General features: G+C 42.9%; 5 protein-coding genes across 5 annotated transcripts; 2 read left to right on the top strand and 3 right to left on the bottom strand.

Moving 5' to 3' along the window:
• Positions 1-315: 315 nt before the first annotated feature.
• NIT4 (Nitrogen assimilation transcription factor nit-4) lies at positions 316-4,623 on the bottom strand (the record flags this gene model as incomplete). The annotated part of the gene is made up of 6 exons (XM_058504779.1): positions 4,554-4,623; positions 3,838-4,503; positions 3,014-3,790; positions 2,467-2,958; positions 1,466-2,321; positions 316-1,417 (listed from the first exon to the last, which is right to left on the bottom strand). Exons 3-6 carry the CDS (start codon positions 3,267-3,269, stop codon positions 316-318), a joined length of 2,706 nt encoding a protein of 901 aa, XP_058359335.1. The 5' UTR covers positions 3,270-3,790; positions 3,838-4,503; positions 4,554-4,623.
• A 572-nt stretch (positions 4,624-5,195) lies between these two features.
• ONS95_011181 (uncharacterized protein) lies at positions 5,196-7,113 on the top strand (the record flags this gene model as incomplete). The annotated part of the gene is made up of 3 exons (XM_058504780.1): positions 5,196-5,643; positions 5,696-6,697; positions 6,803-7,113. 3 exons carry the CDS (start codon positions 5,196-5,198, stop codon positions 7,111-7,113), a joined length of 1,761 nt encoding a protein of 586 aa, XP_058359336.1.
• A 205-nt stretch (positions 7,114-7,318) lies between these two features.
• On the top strand, positions 7,319-8,910 carry ARC1 (G4 quadruplex nucleic acid binding protein). The gene has a single exon (XM_058504781.1). It carries the CDS (start codon positions 7,585-7,587, stop codon positions 8,857-8,859), a length of 1,275 nt encoding a protein of 424 aa, XP_058359337.1. The 5' UTR covers positions 7,319-7,584; the 3' UTR covers positions 8,860-8,910.
• Positions 8,911-13,336, bottom strand: ONS95_011183 (uncharacterized protein). Its single transcript, XM_058504782.1, has 6 exons — positions 13,088-13,336; positions 12,918-13,019; positions 12,088-12,856; positions 11,862-12,034; positions 11,111-11,790; positions 8,911-11,052 (listed from the first exon to the last, which is right to left on the bottom strand). The coding sequence occupies exons 3-6, from the start codon at positions 12,498-12,500 to the stop codon at positions 9,085-9,087; spliced, it is 3,234 nt and encodes a 1,077-aa protein (XP_058359338.1). The 5' UTR covers positions 12,501-12,856; positions 12,918-13,019; positions 13,088-13,336; the 3' UTR covers positions 8,911-9,084.
• Positions 13,337-13,423: 87 nt separating this feature from the next.
• ONS95_011184 (uncharacterized protein) lies at positions 13,424-15,121 on the bottom strand. The gene is made up of 3 exons (XM_058504783.1): positions 14,240-15,121; positions 13,696-14,154; positions 13,424-13,641 (listed from the first exon to the last, which is right to left on the bottom strand). Exons 1-2 carry the CDS (start codon positions 14,963-14,965, stop codon positions 14,011-14,013), a joined length of 870 nt encoding a protein of 289 aa, XP_058359339.1. The 5' UTR covers positions 14,966-15,121; the 3' UTR covers positions 13,424-13,641; positions 13,696-14,010.
• Positions 15,122-22,085: the final 6,964 nt, after the last annotated feature.

Below are 22,085 nucleotides of genomic sequence, written 5' to 3' on the forward strand. Positions count from 1 at the left end.
GCGAAAAACATAGTTTTCCCCGAAATCCACGTAAATATAGGTAGATTCAAACATGAGCTCCTACAACACCGAACGCCTTTCTATGTACTCCCCTGCTAATTATCCAACTCCTCGCTACAATTGCTCGGGACTGGCCCAGAGCCCGTTCCGGGTACCGTCCTTGAACACGTATAATTATCATATATCATCAGCCATCATTCAATATATTTCCCTCCATCCGACCATCCAAGTAAATTTTCCTACTCGCCCAACAGAATTTTAATGGTGTACATACTAGACAGGGAGAGAGTCTGTTCTGTCTGTGAGAAGGGGTCGCTAATACCATTCGTCATCGAAGCCATCATTTCGCTTCCCATTTGCGTTCGGTGACATGTAGTAAGAAGATCCCGTCATCTGGTCAATATCGGCAGAGGCGTTACCGTTCAATCCAGGATTATTAGTACTAGTGCCCGCTGTGAGGTCGCTACCAGCTGACATCCAGTTGTCAAAACCAATGGCGAGACTTGCCTGATCTCGCAGCCACCAATCTTGGCTCTCTACCAAAGCTTCTACACCACCGAACATGGTGGGACTAACTTGTCTTGTCATGGAGCCTGATGCTTCTGAAGTCACACCAGAATTGTTGCGGGGGACATCGTTATTTGGTGTCATAGCAGATCTGGCTATCGAGGAAGTGGAGTTGGAATAGTTGTGGCGAGGATAAGGCACAGTTGGAATAATTGGCTCGCTGGGCATGTTCATCGATCCGATACTGGTCGCAAAACCGTCACGGTTTTGACCCGTACTTGTCTGGTTGCTCGGTGTTTTGATTGGTCGTAAAGCAGCTCCATTAATCCTGGAATCAGGAAGGTAGGAGTACAGACTTTGCTGAAGCTGCGTTTGAAAACGGGCTTGATTCTGTTGCTGTGTTACCGAATGTATCACACGAGGCGGAGATGTATTGTTCGAGGGAGGAGTAGCCACAACCAATTCGTGTTTGGGAGATGGCACATCCGCAGTGCTGAAGAAGCCAAACTTAGAATCAGTGCGAGTCAAGACTGTTGCAGCCTCGTCAGGAAGGTCAATCTTCCACTTCCGTGCTAGAACAGATAAGATGCTCAAAGTGCGACGAGCGCATAGCCAGTCTTCGGCAATTTCTTCCAGGTGCTTCACTCCGTGAATTATGTCTCTCTTTGCTGTCTTCTCTGGGAGATTGAGGAGGTGAATGGTGCATGCCGAATGGACCATATATACTGCGATGTTGCATATCTGGCGTAGACCATACGTGCGTTTGTATAGACGCATGAGCTTCGAGATTGATCCAGCAGCCTGTGTACAGAGCTTTCGAGGTGAGACGTGGGTCGGCAGGGGTGATGTCGATGGATTGTACTTGAGGAAAGGTCGGAAAAGGTGGATATACAACAAATGGAAGAACATACTGCGGGACGTCAGCGAATAAGTTGCGCCATAGAATTAGTAAACTTACTGCATTAGCAGAACATTGGGCAATTGTCCTTCCTTTGGCTCCATTTCCTTCGGTAATTCTCTTCGCCAAGCCTCCAGTCTCGTTTGCAACTCGCTCAACTTTTTCAACTCCTGGGACCTTCCGACCGATCTTTCCAGAGCTTGCGGGTGGTAGAAGAATGTCAACAGATCACTACTGATCTCGCAGAGTTTAGAGCCCTGCAATGCCACAGCTCTGGTACGGGACGCCTGTGAGTGCAGTTGTCCAACACCATTATCAGTATAAGGCGACCAAATATCGGCATCTTCTTCTGGAAACACATCGTACTTTGGGGCAGTGATATTTGAAACTGGTAATTGCGGAAGACGACCAAGGTAATTGGACCAGCATTTGTCGAACAAGAAGCAGCCCCAGAATGTAATCCTGCGAGCATCTATTTCTTTCTCGTCCATAGTCTCTTTATTGTTGGTCATCCCACCAGAATCAAGATTCAATCCCATATCTTGTGCCATCCGGAAGGCCATTCCGGAATAAACCCACCCTTTGGCTTCGCGGCCACAGCCAGCTTCTCGGACAGACATGAGACACAAAGCTTGAATTGTGGTGAGCTTAGGCTTTTCATATTCATCATTTTCAACGATAAGTCTCTTGGCCTCGGCAAAAAAAGCATCTCCCTTGGTTGTTGGATCACTTGGATCAGCACAAGCTTTTGGTGAGCTCGTGAAATGGCATCCAAGGGCAAGCATGGCATTTACCAGCAAGCTGGAACAATATATTGTTCGCTTCGGTGTTCCCTGGGGCTTGCCCAGTAAAAAGTCCCTGTAGAAAAGACTCTTCGACAACGTGGTGAAGAAGTTATAATGCCACGTGAAGTACACTTCAAAAGGATACCCAAAATCAGCACTGCTAGTTGACATGTAATTCAACGATAATATAGCTTGCTTTGGGGCAGTGCAAGGATTCTTGTGGGAGCCTGGAGCCTCCAATGAAGAAAACAGGTGAGTTAAAATGGAAGTACTCACTATTGATCAAGTGCACAATAAGCTCGGTATCTGTCGTTACGGCTGACCAGCTGGTCAAGGGATCATCCTGTTGCTCAGCCATTTCTACACCGGCGATCCCTTCGTCGGCCTCGTCGGTTGGATCAAGGTAGATCAAGTTCGAAGTTCCTCCTAGAAATCGAACGGAGCCGTTCTCCAGCCTCAATTCTCCCATCTTCCCTGACAGTTCCGTCTCGAATGTTGACAGATTCGAGGTATTGTACGCAGTGTTGTCATCGTAATCATCCTCCTCTTCCTCAAGTCCTTGCTCTTGTCTAAGAATGTTATCCGCAACATCGTCGAGACTCTCACAGGTCCGTATTTGCCGTATAAGTGCAGGTACATCGTCTTCTGCCGCATTCAATATTGCTTGTACCAACGTCTGCAGTGTTGAATTCCTCGTTTTGAGACTATCGATCTTCTCTTTGTAGACGCCTTTCCTCCGATGGTCGCTGTTGGGATCGTAAACGCATTCTATTTTCTGTTAGCCGATTGTTGCGAATCTCATTCTGTATCCTTAATAACTCACCAGTCCCGTAAACGCTCGAACAGGCTGCGCAGCTTGGGGTGTTGCCATCGCATTTCGATTTCCTCCTCCTACAGGCAATACAAGCCGTACTGACGCAGCGCCTCTTGCTTGCGGCAGCATCCCCACTGCTTCTTGACTTTTTTTTCGTTACTCCTCCTCCCGGTCCCAAACCACCGGTACTAGCATCGTTCGCATTGAAATCCCCGCTGTTGCCCACGCCCTGCATCGTCTGAAATCCATCTTGGGTGTCGGCCATCAGTGGGGCGATAGGAACAGCTGCACCCGTGTGGAAGATGTATGATAAGGCGCAGTAGCAAGAGAAGTGACAGGCTCTGAAGAGTGGGAGATAGATGCCCAGGTCGATTTGGGATATGGATCGCGGTTCATCGAGCACGGATCAGGCTCTATCATCTGCTGTTCACAGCAAAGATCGGATCGTTTCGAGAAGTCACGAATCTACTGTATGTTGATCGCGTCGACTGCCGAATGCGGTGGAATTCTCTTCCTCCCGCGTCAGCAGCTAGAAGAACAATCTCCTAGGAAGCCTTTGCATATACTGACAATCGCGAGCGAGAGGCGCGCGGGGGGGGGGGAGGGGGGGGGGGGGCAATGCGGATATGCTTGACTTGATCGCAATCTGCTCTGCTCTGCTCTGCTCTGTAAGAAGCAAATACCGTGAGATGCTGCCCCTCGAATCGGACGCTATGATGAGTGACACTCCACCCTAGCGAGCTGATAAGAAAGATCTTGGAGGGGAGGGGACGGGACGGGGACAATCTTTGGAAATCAGCACTGTTGATTGGAGGGGCAGGATAAGGTTGCACCTTTCCTAATCTCGCTGTAATGACAAGGGCCTAAGGGCTGGGCGTCTGTTGAAAGAGATATAAATTTACGTGCGACCTCTATTGAAGATTGTGGTACAGCTCTTTTCATAAGAGAACCTAGGAGGTGAGGCAGATGTTGTTGAATCCACGATATCCAGCTGAAAGGGGTAGGTCCATTCCTGCTGGATCCCTCTGAGGATCCTCTGGGGACATCCATTCATTACTCCATCCATATTGTCTTATTTAGTAGCATTCTCAGCCCTCGATTTTGCTTTTCACATCTTGGGAATTAGCCTTGAACTTGACGGCATAATGATGTGATGCGAAACACGCCTCATGTGTCTTCTAGATCGATGTCACGCAACATGCGCCCTCGAGGCCACAATGCTTTCTTCTGTCTAGGTTGGGCCAGGAAATATTGTGGCTTGTATGGCTTCCTATTGTGCAACTTTTGCTTTCAAAAAGCGTTTCCCGAGTGGGATGATTCAATAACCACCCCAAAGGTCAACACGCTGATGAGGCTTCTGATTGAATTCTGAACTGTTCTGCAGGCAATCACATGTTTTGGCCTCGTTTCCCCAGCTTGGCTGCCCGACATCTCTCAAAGGCATTAGGTATCATGCGGATTCTGGTGCTGATGTCCGAGAATCGTGTCAATGACAGGGACTGTTAGAGATGAGAATAATAAAAAACAAGCTTTCAGATAGACAACTCACGGTAACCGAACCCACGAATAAGTGCCCATGCTAGAGATAAGCTTGTTACTCAAAAGTCTGTTATTGGAGGAGAAGGCGGACTTTATTATCGTCACGGCTACAGTAATCCCCGTGTTGCTGGCCCAAGACTTGTCCGAAGCGATTTCAGCTTCCAGAAGCGAACCGTCGGGATTGTGCCGACACAACCGATTTTCCGCCTCTCAAGTCTTTCCTTTCACGACTGTTAACCATTGAGGCAATGTCCTCAAACGCCTCCTGTTCTCAGTGGCTAGACGCCGATATTCCGACCTGTCTACCAATAACCACCTTTTAGGATTGGGGCCTCGATGGTGACGGTGAGTCGGCACTTCCTAAAGTCCCTGATCTACGTAGCTTTATCTCCATAACTCTTCGCAATCGGATCACGTTAAGTTCTCTTCTTTTTCTCTTAAATGGTATATATAGGCGGCAGAGACTACTGGTAATCTATTCCAAGTGGCAGGTTTCACTGTGTATCGCTGTGTATTGCTGTGTTGAATGCGCATCGTTTTGCCTTGCCCACCAACGTCATCGTCCGAGTTGATTCTCCCTCACCTCACAGTTAGAAGGCCAGCCTCGACATTCAACCAGATATATGCTTTGTAGCCTTCAGGATAATTGAGTATGGCCGATTCAGAAGACCAGCCAAATCGTCCGAGAAGAACCACTTCTGTCGCAGCATCTCAGGGTTCCGGTGCATCTCCGGGTCCTCTCAGTCGCATACCCTCCAGCGGCGCTTACCTTGACGACAATGCCCAATACTACGGGCACAACTACCATGGAGATCATGAAAGTTCGCATGAGAAGCTCGAAGATGATGAGAGTATCAGCGAATCAGACTTGGCTGAAAAAGATACAAAAGAAGAGCTAGACGAGGATATTGTGCCGGAAGTGAGAGACGGGAAAGAAGACCAAAGAGACTTGGAGTCTGGGCCAACATTGGAGAAGCCAAGAACAACGCAGAGTGGAAGAAGTGCAAGAGATCCGAATCTTGTGAGTTGGGATGGGGTCGAAGATCCTAAGAATCCCAAAAATTGGTCGATGCGACGCAAATGGGCGGCGACATTGATTGGTAAGTTCACAAGCACCATTTGAAAGTAATCTTGCTGATTCGTGTTCCCCAGTTTCTTCATTTACATTTCTCTCGCCAGTATCCAGTTCCATGGTTGCACCGGCTGTAAATTCCCTTGCAGCAGAATTCAACATTACCAGCGAGTTAGAGAAGTCCATGACTTTGTCTATTTTTGTCTTGGCCTATGCCGTTGGCCCTCTGTTTCTTGGACCTCTTTCCGAGATGTACGGTCGTGTCATTGTCCTCCAAATTTCAAACCTATTTTTCTTGTTCTTCAATCTTGGGTGCGGATTGGCCCAGAACAAGGGGCAACTCATTGCATTTCGGTTTTTGTCAGGATTGGGAGGATCTGCTCCTCTTGCAATTGGTGGAGGGCTTCTAGGCGATCTTTTTACTGCTGAGCAGCGTGGAAAAGCAATCAGTATTTACAGTCTTGCACCGCTGCTAGGCCCAGCTATTGGTCCCGTAGCTGGAGGTTTCATTGCGGAAAATACGACATGGAGGTGGGTTTTCTACTCAACTACCATAGTCGATGGCATCGTTCAGGTGGCTGGGCTGTTCTTTCTTCAAGAGACTTATGCTCCAGTTCTTCTGCATCGTAAGAAGAGGCAAATGATCAAAGATACCGGGAACGAAGCTTTGCATACCGAATTCGAACATCCAGATCGCACGGTCGGGAGAAGTATCCGCATTGCTCTCAGTCGACCTTTCAGACTCCTCTTTACTCAGGTCATCGTTCAGGTTCTAGCTATGTATATGGCATATCTTTATGGCATTACATACCTCGTTCTTAGCACGTTCCCAGGACTATGGGAGATTGAGTATAATGAGTCGGTAGGTATCGGCGGTTTGAACTACATCTCTCTAGGCGTGGGCCTCTTTCTCGGTACACAAATAGCAGCACCTTGCCAGGACAGGATCTATCGAGCCCTCAAAAAACGCAACAATGGTGTCGGAAAGCCTGAGTTCCGTGTTCCACTCATGATACCTGGGGCTCTCTTAGTGCCTGTGGGTCTGTTCATATATGGATGGTCTGCTGATGCACACACTCATTGTACGTTGCTCAAGCGTTATCTTTTCTCCCCCAGTCGCGTTTTTACTCCCAAAAGTACTCCAAATACATTATTCACATGTAATTGCTAACATCTCGATCTCACAGGGATTGTTCCGAATATGGGAGCCTCTATTTTCTCAGCAGGAACCATCATTGGTTTCCAGTGTATTCAGACATATATCGTTGATGCGTATACACGATATGCTGCAAGCGCTGTTGGCGCAGCCACCGTGCTGCGGAGTTTGGCGGGTTTTGGTTTCCCTCTCTTTGCCCCATACATGTACGCCAAGTTACATTATGGCTGGGGGAACAGTCTTCTGGCATTCATTGCCATTGTTTTGGGGTGGCCTGGTCCAATATTGCTTTGGAAATACGGTGAGAAGCTGAGAGCGAAGAGTACGTTCGCGGCTGGATAAGGCTGGAATCTCACGTGAAGGAGATGATGGTAAACATCTTTTGGATGTGCTTGAATGTCTTTGCATATTTTCTAGCATAGCGTTGCATCTGGCGGCGTCAAGCTGCAGAGGCAGAGTTACTGGTGCTGGATACTACTTCTGTATCGTGAGCTTCTCAAAAGCATATTTGGAAGATGTCTGACAGCTATAACGAATGGAACTATATAGTATAAAATTCGATCATAATTTGGTACCTAGACTCAAATGTCCTGAAAGTATCATGACCAAATTTCAGCCTTTCAAGCGAGGCGAGAGACAAGGCTGGCTGCCCCACTTCGTGACTCCCTCAACCACACGATATTTTCTGATCAACAAACACACCGCAAGCGACACATTCCACCCTCATTATATCACTAGACAGCCGCCAAGCTGTTTCCTCCACGAATTCTCGAACGCGCCATCAGGCACACTTTAAAAACACGTCACAGAACCATGTCGTCCTTCACCAACCTCAGCTACTCCGAGACGGAGCAGACAGAGATCAATCAATGGCTCACAACCTCCGACCGCCTCAAGTCGACTGCTGGCACCAATGACCAGAAATCCCTCTTAGATACTCTCAATGCTCACCTTGCCTCTCGTACAACTCTTCTTGGCGCCAAACCATCCAAGGCAGACATCGCGCTCTACGAATCCCTCGCGCCACAAGTCCACTCGTGGACGGCTGAGCAACGAACTGGCGAGCACGGTCATCCCAATATTGTCCGCCATTTGGACTTTGTGCAAAACTCGCCTGTCTTTGCCCTGGCTGTTGGAGCAGACAAGAAGGTCAAGGTCGATCCAGAGGAGATCCTCTATGTGAAGCCACCCGTGGATGCAAAGGCCGAGAAGGAGCGTCTGAAGAAGGAGAAAGCTGCTGCTGCGGCCGCTGCTGGTGGGGGCGAGACCATTCTTGCGGATCGTACAAATGGAAAGAAGGACAAGAAGGATAAGAGTGTTGGCGAGAAGGTTGCGGTCAAGGTTGCGGAGGTCAAGGGTGCTGTAGTTGCTGCCGTGACTGGCGAAGGATCTGCTCAACCAGAACAGCAACAGAAGAAGAAAGAGAAGAAAGAGAAAGCACCCAAGCCACAGAAGGCTCCAGCTGTCGCAGCTCCGCTTTCTCCAAGCCTGATCGATCTTCGCGTTGGACACATCCTTAAGGCTATCAAGCATCCAGAGGCTGATTCTTTGTACGTCTCTACCATTGCTATGGGCGACAAGGCTGGTACCGATGACACATCTGAGTACGAGGGACAAGTAGTCAGAACTGTTTGCTCGGGCTTGAACGGTCTGGTTCCATTGGAGGAGATGCAAGGTCGCAAGGTTGTCGTTGTGTGCAACTTGAAGCCTGTCAAGATGTGTGGTGTTAAGTCATGTGCTATGGTTCTTGCTGCTTCACCTAGACTCAAGGAAGGAGAGGAAGATCACCATGCAGGACCTGTTGAGTTGGTTACCCCACCTGCAGACGCTCCAGCAGGTGAGCGAGTTTACTTCGAGGGATGGCAAGGCGAGCCAGAGGGCGTGCTGAATCCAAAGAAAGGTCGTGTCTGGGAGACAATTCAGCCCGGCTTCAAGACTACATTAGACTTAGATGTTGCGTTCGACGCAGCTATGGTTAAGGAGCTTAGCAAGGATGGAGAAGAGCCTAAGACAGACGTAGGAAAGCTGGTCACTGCTAGCGGAGGTATATGTAAGGTCAAGAGCTTGGTAGACGCGATAGTGAGATAATTTCTTCATTCTCTAAAGGTAATAATGGCAATGGAAGAAATACCCATAGCAACCACTATATCTATCGTGTCTGCTCATCGTGTCTGCTCAACATAGGTGCCCCTTGAAAGATCAGCTACGAGACAATAACATTGCTCTTGTAGCAATTAGCTATACGTGCAACAAGCTGTCATAACCATATTCGGTATTTCTTCAAGACATCTCGAAATCTCCCACACAATCAACTTAATCCATGCTCCTATCGGCGCTGGCGCCAGGAATACCTTCATTGACGTTCTTTTCTGCCAACGCAGGTCTCGACCTCTTCCGCACATTCTTGAAGCAGGTTTTGCTGCTGTTGATTGCCAGATTGTGGTCTTCGATTAGGTGTGTAACAAGAGCGTCCTTGCTCATAAGCTCGCTGCGATGACAGACAGCTTTGATCCCATTTGCAGTGCTCGCTGATGCGGGACAGGATATGCTCACATCATCGTTGAGGTCTCGGAAGTGCTTTTCGACATGCTGCGTAAAGGCAATCTCGGTGTAGAAGTCTGCGAACTGGGTCGAAAATCCTGCATTCCCGTCGTACAAGCAAAATATACAGAACGACGGATGGAACCATCTGAAAGTAAAGAAATATCCAGAGAACCCGTGCCTGTCAAGAGCCAGTTGGACATCGTCCAAATGTTGGACAAAGTGGCTGTCCTCATCTACCTCTGTACGAGAGTATGCATACTGACAAATCTTGCACCAGAAGAGCAATATCTCAGCTCTTGGGTTTCCACTTTTTTCATCCACAGGTATGACGGTGGTTGAGGCTGCATGGTGAACAACTCGATGGATCCGAAAATCTTCCCAGCTCGAGAAAGTGGTAGCATCATCGTTGCAAATATATTGTCCTGTCGACGCATCTCTGTGACGTTTGTAGCAGTGTTCCGTGAAATGAGCCCCCGAGTTGGCATTTCTCTTCTGCTTGTATTTGGCTGCACAGAGTCGGACGCTGTCCGACCCAATGACCATTCCACACTTCTGGGCTGGAGGATGTGTCTCTTGATGGCGATCAAGGTCCTCAAGAATATGTTTCGCCATGGAAGTCAGTCCGCAGGTCCGAATGTGCCCGTTATGATCAATGCCAATAAGACAGATGCCACAGAATCTGCAAGACAAAGTTCCTGGCGTTGGCTCCTGGTCTGGATAGTATTTGTCCGCAGCGTGAAGGTGGTTGAACTTCTCCACACAGACATCTGCGAATTGAGCCGCCGAAAGATCTTCGGGCTGGTTGAAGATGATGTCAAAAAGACCTTCAAAGACAGAATTCTTCGCAACTACCCGCAAGCTAAATTTACTTCTGCCCGTGGTTCCAGATGTGTGCAATGATGAAGCATCAGTTTCTGTACCAAGGTTAGAGCCCATGTCTTCCATTTCGGTATCATCTGGCTGGCTGTCATCGTCTACAAGCATGTTACCGAGATCTGCGGCCATAGAGTCGACATCCTGAAGGAGTGCGGGATCAATGAGAGCATTCTCGGCATCGTCAACATCCAACATGTTGTCGTAGTAAGCGCCTTGATCTCTTGGTTCAACATGTGTTGTCATCTCAGGGGCATCATTCGGGTTTTCGAAATGCTGTCTGTACTCCTCCTCGAACTTTTTGGTCATGAGAGTTCGCTCTCGCTCTTGATACTGGCGACGTATTGCAGCGTGTTCTGACGCCGTCGGAGATCCTTGAGCTCTCGCCTCAGCAAGTGAGCCAAAAGCCTGAACCGCTCGATCAATGACCTCGCATTCCCTCTCAAGAAGCCTAATAAGCTCTTGATCTCGACTAATTTCGATCATGCCTTGCTCAGAGACGCAAGTCGGAGCTGATTCCGACCTTCCACGGAAAATGCTTGACATTCGACTCACATCGACGGCGTCCAAGTTGTGGCGGAGTGCCTGGAAGTCAACAGTTGATGTCTGGTTTCTGTATGCTCCCCAGTAAGTTGTGTCTTTGTCATCATGACCCATACGTGCACACCGTTCTTCGTGACTCGTCTTCAAGCCAAGAAGGTATGCACTACCACGCCGAAGCACTCCAGGTAACATCGGGCTCTGCAGACCGCAGTGTCGGCTCAAAACCTTCAATTGTTTGACGAAATTCTGAGACCTCATCACGTCTGCCTCTAGCAAGTCCAAGGATGGGTCCGCAGGTTTGTATACAGGCTGACGGAAAACCTGAAGAGAGAATTTTTATGAGCTACCAATATCTTGAGGTCACGATTGGTAAACTCACCGGGACTTCCAGCATTGACTTCTTGATGTGAATGACTGTGCCATGCTGCGATGGTCGGACAGCGTCGAAATCTGACCAACGAGAGATACCCTCGAAGACTCTGTCAATCAGCCCCAAGATTAGGAGCCATCGCAGACTGTCTTCGGCAGCCATGTGCAGTGGAAGGAGGCGGATTGGGATAATCTTGCTTTTGTTGCCCTTCTGCCCAGTGTTCTTCAATCCCCGAAAAGTCAAACGCGCACGCAAATCAACAGGACTGTCGACTCCTGGGTAGGCAAACAGTTCCACTCGGCCCCATGTGAACAGCCTATCCTTGCGCTCTTTCTTGTATACTTCCCAATCAGCATTTGATAGACTGGGCCGCAACAACTCGCTGATGCGATTGCTGCAGTCCAGCATCATGTTGGCACATAGTACGAAGTTGAGAGCATTTCTCGTGCTATACTGGGTCGCAGTGAGGTATTCTGTATCGAAGAATGCTCGAATGAATGCGGAGAAGTCTTCTGGCATCGCAACCTCTTTTCTTCGCTGGTTGTAACAGGCCAAACCACGAACAGCCAAGTCAGACTGGACCCACATCATGGTACTCCGCTTCACATCTCGATCAACAGGGTTATTAGAGTTCTTGCAGGCAGAATATAGTGCGAACAAGAGGGCTTGTATAGTGCGTACAGTCGGAACTAAAATCAGAGTCGTCAGCCAGTTCTGAGCCAGGCGAGATGGACGACATCCATCAAAGGGCTTTACATACCATCAGTGATCTGGCCATTCGATGACAGTGCATGAGCCTCGGTGAACATCTTCAAAGTCTTGCAAGTGAACTTGGTGCCGTCCTTTGTGAAGAACGCTTCGGCTTCTTCAACGGTTTTGCAGATGTTGACCAATTCCGAGGTGGCAAGTTCTATAAAGTGACGCTTCGCATTCCTAGGTGGTAGGATCAGCGCATGGTATTGTGTGATTGGAAAAGAAAGACTCACCGTTGTCTAATTGCCTCAAGCATACCAATCTTCTTCTGCACTTCATCGTCCCAGTCACGATTGACAATGCGGTCTTCGGGGGGCTTGGCCTCTTCGACGCGTTTGAGCTTCTCAAGGCGTTTGGCCATTGTAGCTGCCGCCCTGTCTGGGAATTGGAAGCCTGCAGGAGGCATCTTCGCATCGGACAGCGTCTGATCCCTGACTGTGACGGGGAAAAAGAGAGTGCGGAGGGGACAGAGTCGGGAGGATTGACAGTGGAAGATACTGGCAGAATTGCAGCGATGACCGACCGTGAGAGATGAAAGAACGTTGTGGTGAGAAGATGAAAGAATCAAGAAGTGAGAAGGAAGAAAAGAGAAGGAGAGCGAGCTTAAAAGAGGGAAGTTCGCGTGCCTTCTGAATAGGGAAAGCATGACCACACCTGCCCCATTCTCGCAGGCCGAGCCATGAAATGCACTATGCAGAGTCCCAATCAAATATACGTGGGTATCACTCAGACGCTGTCTGAGAGTAGAGTTAACTGAGAAATTTATGCTTAACTTACTCTCAAAGTTTGAGAGTAAGTCGACTTTTCTCAGGTATCCATTTTCCTGCCCTCTAGGGTTACTTCTAGACTCTAGTAGTAACTTTGAGGCTCTGGTATTTCCTCTCCACCCTCTCTACCTAGGGACAGAGAGATTCTTACTAGACTCTAGTAGGAGCTCCATTTTGCCTCAGATCCAGAGGCCAACGTGTAGCGTTAGAAACGGCATGGTCTATAAAGAAGTTTCTGCTACTGTAAGTATCGGAATACACAAGGCTTGGACGGCGTCCATTGGAAAGGAGCTTACAATGTCGATGAAAGGTGTTGGGGCTCTGCAAAGCAGCAACGCCTGGAGGTTCAAATGAGGAGTATTTATTTCCCTACAAGGGCCACTGCCGTGGAGACAACGCTAGGCTGTCGCGTTATCACATGTTCGCCCAACAAAGAAAGAACGTCTTCATATCTAGCAGAACATACCTATCTACTGCGCTTCCAAGCATCTGAGGACAGAACTGAAGCACTAGACTCCACAGCAGTAGCTTCTAATGGCCTTCACCCGGGTAAATAGTGCTCTTTGCTCTTCATGAACAGTTATACCACTGCAGTATCTACCTATACTTTAGAGCACAGAAATGAGACGGCCTCCACGGCAGTGGCCCCCGGAGGGCCAGCGGAGCGTCACCTCGCAAGTACTCTAATCAACCCTGTCGATTTGGACAAGAGCCGATGAATAGAACATCGCATGCGAACAAGCATTGGTGACGCTCCGCTGGCCCTCCGGGGGCCACTGCCGTGGAGGCCGACCATGTCAGCTGCAAATTTAGGGTAGGGGTGGGGCTGGATCGGTCTTCACAGACCTAATTTTAGAAGAAGGTTTGGGAGCAGTGTCAAATTGGCTTCACAACCACGAGTGAATTAGAGGTTGCTTTTGATGCAGGTGCTGTAAAGGAGTTGAGCAAGGAGGGCGAGGAGCCGAAGACTGGCCTTGGAAAGCTGGTTACTGCCAGTGGTGGCATTTGCAAGGTTAAGAGCTTGACCAATGGCATTGTCAGATAAAAGGAATGGATGGATAAACAAGATTATACCTAGCTAGATGTAAATGAGTGAAAATGGCGGGCTGATACTCAATGTATCGTGGTTGTGATCAATCGTGCCTAAGACTTATTGGAAATAGGCGAGGCAGCCTAACAAAATGAGCGATCGGCTCCGTGACCTTCTTAGCAATAGGGAAATGAGTCCCACGGCTTCAGAAGGGGAATCGTGGAAAGCTTTCATGTAGTAGTTACGACTCCGATGTCATATCACACTTTGAGTACTTTGGAAAATGGTCTGGTACAACGATATCTATCGACGAATGCATCTAAAAAGCCCAATTCTACCTGAAAAAATTCAGAGATGTTCTATGGCCATAGCTCTTCCTTCTTCCATTCCCCGATAATTTCACCATGGTCTCCAGAATCGCTAGCATTCGGTCCGACATAAGAATATTTCCACCTCCGAGCTCTCTCCGGGTCTGTCAAATCGACCATCTCCACAACCTCAGGCTAGATTTGTCACTGGTCAGTCACATCTAATCGCTTGGAGCATGGGAAAGAAGTAGAAATCGCTCGAATAGTGATAATCGCTTACCTTGATAATGACAACTCTGAAATTTTTCCTCGCAACCTCATCCTCCAAGTCATCAACTTTCTGCCCCAAGGCCAACCTTTTATCTGGCTGCGGAACACCAACCAGCGTACCAGGCGGTGGATTCTTGAAACTTCCTCTCATACCAGGACTCAAATTTCCAAAATGAGCCGTCAGCTCCTTCGCCCAACTCCAGCCCTCACGCCCATCCTCCTTAACAATCCTCATCCTCTCCCCAACCTCACTCTTGACCGTCCTCACTCCACTCGACTCATCTCCCTCACCCTCAATATCCCGTCCTATGATGAAAGCCTCCCCTCTAATCCTCCACTGCGTCATAACATCCTTGACCCAAAATACCGCCTCAACAGGTCCACCCCCACCACTCCCCTGACTTTGGCTCACATCCCCGTGACCCGCCGAGCTGGCAAAAATCTCAGGCACTTTTTCCATCCTAACATCGGTTGTGATAGTCAACAGATCACTTTCATAGACCCGCTCATTCTGAGGCGCGGTATTATGCTTGTTCTCTGGCAGCTCGGCCCACATTCCTCTGAAGATGCAGTAGCGCGCTCGTGGGAGGTAAGGGACAGGCGAGTCCTTGGATGGCGAAGGGTGAAGAGATGAGAAAACAAACTCCGGTGAGGCCATCTTGGAGATATGGGTTAGGAACAGAGGCCGCCAGGGGGCTACCCCGATGGTAGAGGGGGGTGCTGAGGTTGTTGACATTGTGCGGGCCAGTCGCAAGAGGCGGGAGTTGGCTTGGGAAGCTATTTTGAGGGACTTGAATGTATTAAGACAGCTTAGATTATATAAATATGTTTATAGTTGATTTTTTAAGTTGTTATGAGAGGGAGGGAATGATATGTGGAGTTGAAGCCAGTGATGACGTTTAGATAATCAAGCGCTTCGGCTCGGTCGTTCCCCCACCAAACAACCAAATACAGTTCCGCGAAAGCCAAACATTGACTTCTTCGAGTAAAGCTGTCTTAGTTTGAAAAGCCAAACAAGTACGTTTCAATTTTCAATTTTCAGTAAAGAACTGCAATCAGATAATGTTCATCGTAGCATATTTGAATGCTCATTTTTCATGAAGTTCAGAATAATCTACTCTGGCTGGCATTAACCGAACAGATATCTAAAATACGAATATTATCTTTTAATTAAACTTAATTTTTAGAAATAACTTAATAACTACGCCTTATATAGTAAAATAAATCCCGGGAATCGATTCCTAGAGGCTTCTTACTCTTATAGTACTGATTTCAGGTTCTCCTTAGCTTATTATAAGTAGGAAAAGTATAGATAGGAAAATCTATATATTAAACTTTAATAAGGAGGCGCGTTAACTTAAAGTAGCGTATAACTTAAGAGCTAAACGTAAAGTTAGTATACTCTATAGAATAGTAGTCTTATTCTTAGACTTAATTATTACTTATTTTAAGGTAGTAGAGAAATAAGATAGGTAGGATATACTTTAGAAAGCGGTCTAGTAGCTCTAAGTTAATATCGTAGCTTAGTATAAATAGTAGACTATATTACTATATAAACTACTTAGTAAGAGTAACTCCTTAATATAAGAGATATAGTTAAATACGACTATAGTACTATAAATATATTAAGAGAGATAGTCTTATATATTAGTAGCTAGTAATAGAATTACTACTAGAGAAGTAGCTATAGTATCTACTATATTTATAGCTAGAGCCTCCTAGATTAATAGTATTACTATAAAGGAGATATAACTCGCTATTAATAGCGAGACTATAAAGAAACTACTCTGAGAGTAGCTTAAACTAAATAAGTATATCGTTAAGTAGGCTAATATTACTATTACTAGTGTATTAGGCAACTGTATTAGCTATAGTAATAATAGTAGTTAGGCTACTATATTAATACTAGCTACCCTGCTATAATAAGTAAAGTTAGCGAGACTAATATATAATAGAGATATCTTTATATATACTATAAAGAAGTGGGGTAGTGCTGTTAAAGTATATAGTAAGCAGGGATATAGAGGACTACTAACTAAACAGGTAGTAAGAGTAAGAGAGAGAAGATAATATATTCGTTACGCGCTATCGCGCTTATCTATATAACCTTACGGAACAGGCTAACTATCTTCCGACCTAGAACTATACTACCTTACTATATATATCCTCCCCTAACTAAGTAGTCGCCCCCTGACTATATCCCCTGATATATTATATAAATAAAAGAAACATATAGATACTCCTCTTAACTATCTACCTCTATTATATCGCCTATACCTGCTACTAGGCACTCCTCGGCCTTCTCTATAAATAATAGGCCCTCCTTTAACACGATCTCTATTACTTCCTTACTTAGCTAGTTAGTGTCAGCCTCTACTTCTTCTATTAGAACGCCTATAGCCTCTAATACCTCTTTTAAGTAGTAAAAGGACTTCTCTCTAAACGCCTCCTTCTCTACTCTCCTTACTATCTTAAAAGCCTCTATAGCTATAACTAGTGCCTTAGCTCTTCACCTATTAATAAAGCTATAAGCTGCCGCTTAATCCTTTTCTAATAGAACGTTTCTCTGAGCTATTACTACTAGCGAACTCTATTATTATCGCGTAACTAGAGTATTAGATAGAGCACTTAACCTAGAAAGCTTAACTATAGTAGCGAACTAAAAGGGAATAGCTCTGTACTAATTTATAAGGCCTAATAAAGTAGCTAAAAGTATAAAGAAATCTCGATAAGAGTTAGCTAGATCTCTCTAAGTTCCTCTTTCTATAACCTCTAAGGTTTCCTTATTATCCTAAATTATAATAAACTATAGTAAGATAGTCTGATAAACTTTTATCACGGGCTTAGTTAACTTATATAAGATCTTTAGTAGTATAATCCGTATATCTCTAAGGCTGTAAGGAGTCCTAACCTAATCTACTCCTAGGACCTCTATATCCTCTCGAGTAAACGTTTAGTTTATAATTTAGTAAACGTAGTAATTAGTATCCTATTCTCGCTTATAAATACGCGCTTACTACTTACCTAGCTTATATTATATCCCTGGATAGTAGAAAGTATAATTATCCTTATCCTCCTAATCTAGTGAGATACTACCTTAAATTATAATAGCTTCTTAATTAGTAGTAAGTATATTATTAATATTTAAATTAATATAATAGAAAAAGGTTCTATCTCCCGGTATAGTGTATTTAGCGTAGTAGGGGTAACTAACTAGTCTCTACTTCTTATCAGGATAAAGAGCTATATATAATATGTAGTAAGCGGGGTCTTGGCGTATAAGCTACTGGGTTACTAAAAAAAATATATTCTGTAGCTATCTGATATTCTTACACCTATTAATCTCTTGTAAGTAGTACTAATATATATCTAATTTATTATAGATTTACTTTCTAAGAGGGGAACTAAACTATTATTTAAAGAGAGAGCGAATAACTTATCTATTCTCTTCCTATTATAGTAAGATCGTTAGATCCTAGCTATTTAGAATTAGCTTCTAATTATAATCGAATAATTCAAGCCCCTCTTTCTTATAAAATTTATAAGGTCTAAGCTTATCTAATAAGTAGGGAAAGCGATTAACTATATAAAACTAAATATAAGTCTCCAGGTCTATCTTCAGCTTTCTAATTTCTAACCTCCTATTATATATAATATATAGTCTCTCGATAGCTAAACCTTCCGGGAGCTGCTTTATATAGAGACCTATACGCTTTACTATTAATCGCAAGTAACTATAGTAAACTCGCTGAAATCCTAGTATCTTACCTAGGAGCTTTATTATCGCTATAATTAGTAGAACTTTCTTTCCTCCTATTATAGTTTTCTAGCTAGTAGTTATATTCTTCTTATAGTTATACTTCTGCTTATCTCCGCTCTCCTTATTAATCTCCTACTTTTCCTATTCCTTTAGTTCCTTCTTAACTAAGTTAACCTCTTCCTTATTAATCTTAGCCTTTTCCTTATATATAAACCTAAACTCTTTTATAGCTTCGCTTATTTCCTCTTAGCGTCGGGACTAACGCAGTTAAGGAACTAAGGCTGCTATAATACCTGTAATAATTTCCCCTGCCGGGCGAGCTAAATTATTAACGTTACTAGGGCTCTTTTCCTCTTTACTTATAGCTATAGGTATATCTTCTAATTCCTTTATAAATACCCTTTCTTCTATAAAGCCTCTTATATTAACTTGTATTCTAATACTCTTTTATTCCTTTTTTAATAACTTCCTTACCTCTTCTTCTCTTGCCTTCGCGCCTATTATATAAGTTATATCTATTGTAGTAATTTCCTTTACCTTAGATATCCCTTAATAAAGTAGCCCTAAGACTTATCTCTAGACTTCTAAGTTAACTTATAATTTAGCTTCTTTAACGGATATTTTCACGGAGGCTTATTAGTAGTAACTTATAAATTCCTTTAACTTAGTCGCTAGCTAGGCTAGCACTTCCAGGTCTATCTAATTCTTCGCTATACTCTTATAAGCTTTACTTTATTTATTTCTCTTCTTCGTGTTATTAATAATTATAACTTGAACTTCTATCTAAGACTAATAAAACTTATCCTCTAATATATAAATCCGGAATACTCCCGACTTTTCTATATACTTATATACTTACTTAATAAGTTCCCTAGCCTTATTATAGTATACTATTATAGTCTCTAAGACCCTTAACTAGGTATTATACTAGTCTTATAGCAGGATCCTATCTAAGTATATAACTACCTTATTAAAATTAGTAAAAGCTAATAATCTATCTTCTGTAGGTACTTCGACTAAGCTTGTGCTTATATCTCCCCTGTTATCTATAATAAACTATCGTATTTGCGTAGTAATTTAGTTATTATAGCGCGGAACATAGGGAAGTTATTATTTTTTTTTAAAGAAAGTTAAAAGTTTTAAATTAGAAAAAATCCCTAGCGCCTTAAATCCCCTTTTAAAAGCTCTTATACTTCATTTAGTAGCTTATAGCCTACTATTCCTCTAATCGTATTATTACGCTACCTGCTAGTAACTAATATATAATAAATAACTAGTAACTTCTCTACTCTTTTTACTTTTCCCTCTTAAAATTCACCTTTTTATTCGCTGTCCTATATTTCTTTCTACTAAATTCACTTTTTCTATAGCCTCGCTACTACTATTCGCTTAATATAAAAACTTCCCTACGCTCTTATTTTTTTAAATTTTCCTTTTTTCTTTAATAACTATTTTTCTATAATTACTTTTTTCCCCTACGCTATTATTACTATCCTTATACTCTACTACTTTCCTTATGCTTTCTATACTCTTAACTTATACCTCTATTACTTCTATTATTATAGTATTACTTTTAAAGATTATCTCCGCCTAGTATATCTTAAAGTATTCTCTATATAGCTTAACCCCTAGTATAATCTATATCTAGGATATTATAGTAGTTATCTGAGCTAATAGGATTATATATTTATTAAACTACGTAATTAGCCTCTTAGTCCTTACTTTTAATAAGTAAGTCCTTATTAAGATAAAAGTATCTAATAAGTAAAGGATCGATTTTCTCTTATATCTTTATATATATTCTAGTCAGAAGTTTATAAGTTACGCTTTCCTTAGTCCGGATAACCTTATTATAGAGTTTAATAATATACTTCTCTATAGTAGTATTACTATAGGATCTAATACAGATACTTCAGACCTGACCTTTATCTCTATAAAAAAGTATAATAGTTATAAGTAATAGTATAATAAGTACTTATTTAGTAGTAGTAACCTTTTTAATAACTATAAGAAGAAAGAATTACAGAAGTATATTAAGTCTAAGCCCTTAACTAACTTACTTATAAAGACTCTTAGCTTATCTTCTAAAGACTCTTCTACTCCTAGTATTATCTGTATTAAGAATACTATTAAGAAGGAGAAGCTTACTAAGAAAGAGACCTTTCCTATAAAGAAGTCGAAAGATACTAATAAGTATATAAATAACGCTCTAAATTAGGATAATTCCGATAAAAGTAATACTCCTACTATTAAACGTAAGCTCATATCTGTTACCGCTGCTTTTATTCTCACGACCTTTAAGAAAATCTCGTTCTAAGTCACTTAGTCCTCTAAGATCGCTCTCTCTCTAGAGAAAGCTATTAATAGTAATAAGAATACTAAAGTTCACGCTAATATTAATAATATTAAGGATAAAAATAATAGTAACTATTCTAAGAAGAAGAAGAAGAAGAGATCTACTAAGTGTTAAGCTCCTAAGACTACTTCCGGAACTACTACTAGACTACGCTAAGCTTACTCTTATTATAAAGCTACTATAACTACTTTTACCTTTATTGCTAGCTATCCTCCTGAGATTAAGTTACTCCTTAATAAGTACCTCTAGCGATACCCCTATAATAAGAGTACTTCTAACCCTGCTAATACTTAATCTTATCTTATTACTTATTAGATATACTTTAATCTTAAGTATATTAGTTATATTAGTAGCGCTCTCACCTAAGATATTAATAGTAAATATTATTATATAACCTGCCTCGAAAGATATATTTATCGAATTATTACTAAAGCTATTCTTACTAAGCGTAATATACTAGGTAGTTCTTCCTTAGCTTACCCGGCTACTATAAGTAAGTACTTTCCTCTCCTAGCTAGCTATAGTACTAATAATAATAGCGATAATAAGAGTAGTAAAGAAATAGATACTAATAATAATAAAATAGCCGAGGATACTACTCCCTTAATCTAATAGGTCCCCCCTGCTACTGTATTTATTATTTATATAGATTTATTTAGTTATATAATTAGCGTTTAAAGCAATTATTTTCTTTAATTTCTTCGTATAATAACTACTCTAAGTACTACTTATAATACTACTTATTTCCTCTTCTTCTAGTTTAACTTTAATATTATTATAAGTAGTTAATAGATAGGATTTAATAATATTTAACTTTACTTATTCCTTTACTTAGTAAGTAAATACGACCTATATCTTCTACCTAAAATTCCTAGCTTTCTCAGGAACTCCTATTACTTTATTTCCCTTACTAAGCGGGTTAAATTATCTTATAGCTTAGCGGCCTAATTATAATAGCTATATACTTACTTTCCGGAATTACTACCCGCTTTTCCTTTAGTTCTTAAAGGTCTCTCTTTACTCTAGCTTACTTTCTTATTACTAGTATAATACTTAGGATATCACTTCCCGAGTTACTCTTTATATTACTAGCTACTATACTCTCCCTCTTACTTAGATCTTTAGGTTCGGAATTATTAAATCTCTTACTAACTTCAACTAGTTCCTAGATAGAGTCCCTTTTTCGAAAGACCTTAAGTCGATTCCCTGAAAATATACTACTAAGTTAAGTGCTATAGAGTTCCGAGAGTATATATATTCCTTTCTCTACGATAGCTATATTAATCTTATATAAGCTAAGCTATTAGTAGCTAAGCTTTAGTTTAGAAGATATATCGACTTCTTATTTAGTATTATATAACAGAATAATATTACTAACTTTAATTTCTGCCTAATAAATCCGCTAACTAGTATTAAACTTATCCTTACCTATTACTTATATCCTATACTACTTCGTAGTTACCTCCTCTAAATCTTTATCCCTAATCTAAATCTACTTTATATAGAGAGTTAGAGTCTTTACTTTTATCTAAGTATTCTCCTAATCTATAACCCTCTAAGTAAGGACTCCTATTTCAACTAGTAGAACTACTTCTAACTTATATTATATCTAAAATAATATATACCTAGTTATTCCTTTTACTATATAGTAGTCTACTAAAAGTATCGCGTATAGATTTCTAACTTAATCGCCTATCCCCTTATCTATTATCTTTACTAAGATATCTATAATAGGTTTAT

The sequence above is a fragment of the Cadophora gregata genome, assembly GCF_030347475.1.
Source record: "Cadophora gregata isolate MNR1 chromosome Unknown scaffold_5, whole genome shotgun sequence".
NCBI lineage: Eukaryota > Fungi > Ascomycota > Leotiomycetes > Helotiales > Ploettnerulaceae > Cadophora > Cadophora gregata.

What these genes read in the sequence shown, in the direction of transcription:
- ARC1 (XM_058504781.1), top strand. Translation starts at nt 7,585, where the DNA reads ATGTCGTCCTTCACCAACCTCAGCTACTCCGAGACGGAGCAGACAGAG.
- ONS95_011183 (XM_058504782.1), bottom strand. Translation starts at nt 12,500, where the DNA reads ATGCTTTCCCTATTCAGAAGGCACGCGAACTTCCCTCTTTTAAGCTCG. An exon ending in CTTGAGGCAATTAGACAACG is followed by an intron (nt 12,035 to 12,087) that starts GTGAGTCTTTCT and finishes CCTACCACCTAG; the next exon opens with GAATGCGAAGCGTCACTTTA. An exon ending in GAATGGCCAGATCACTGATG is followed by an intron (nt 11,791 to 11,861) that starts GTATGTAAAGCC and finishes CTCTGATTTTAG; the next exon opens with TTCCGACTGTACGCACTATA.
- ONS95_011184 (XM_058504783.1), bottom strand. Translation starts at nt 14,965, where the DNA reads ATGTCAACAACCTCAGCACCCCCCTCTACCATCGGGGTAGCCCCCTGG. An exon ending in TCAGAGTTGTCATTATCAAG is followed by an intron (nt 14,155 to 14,239) that starts GTAAGCGATTAT and finishes TGACAAATCTAG; the next exon opens with CCTGAGGTTGTGGAGATGGT.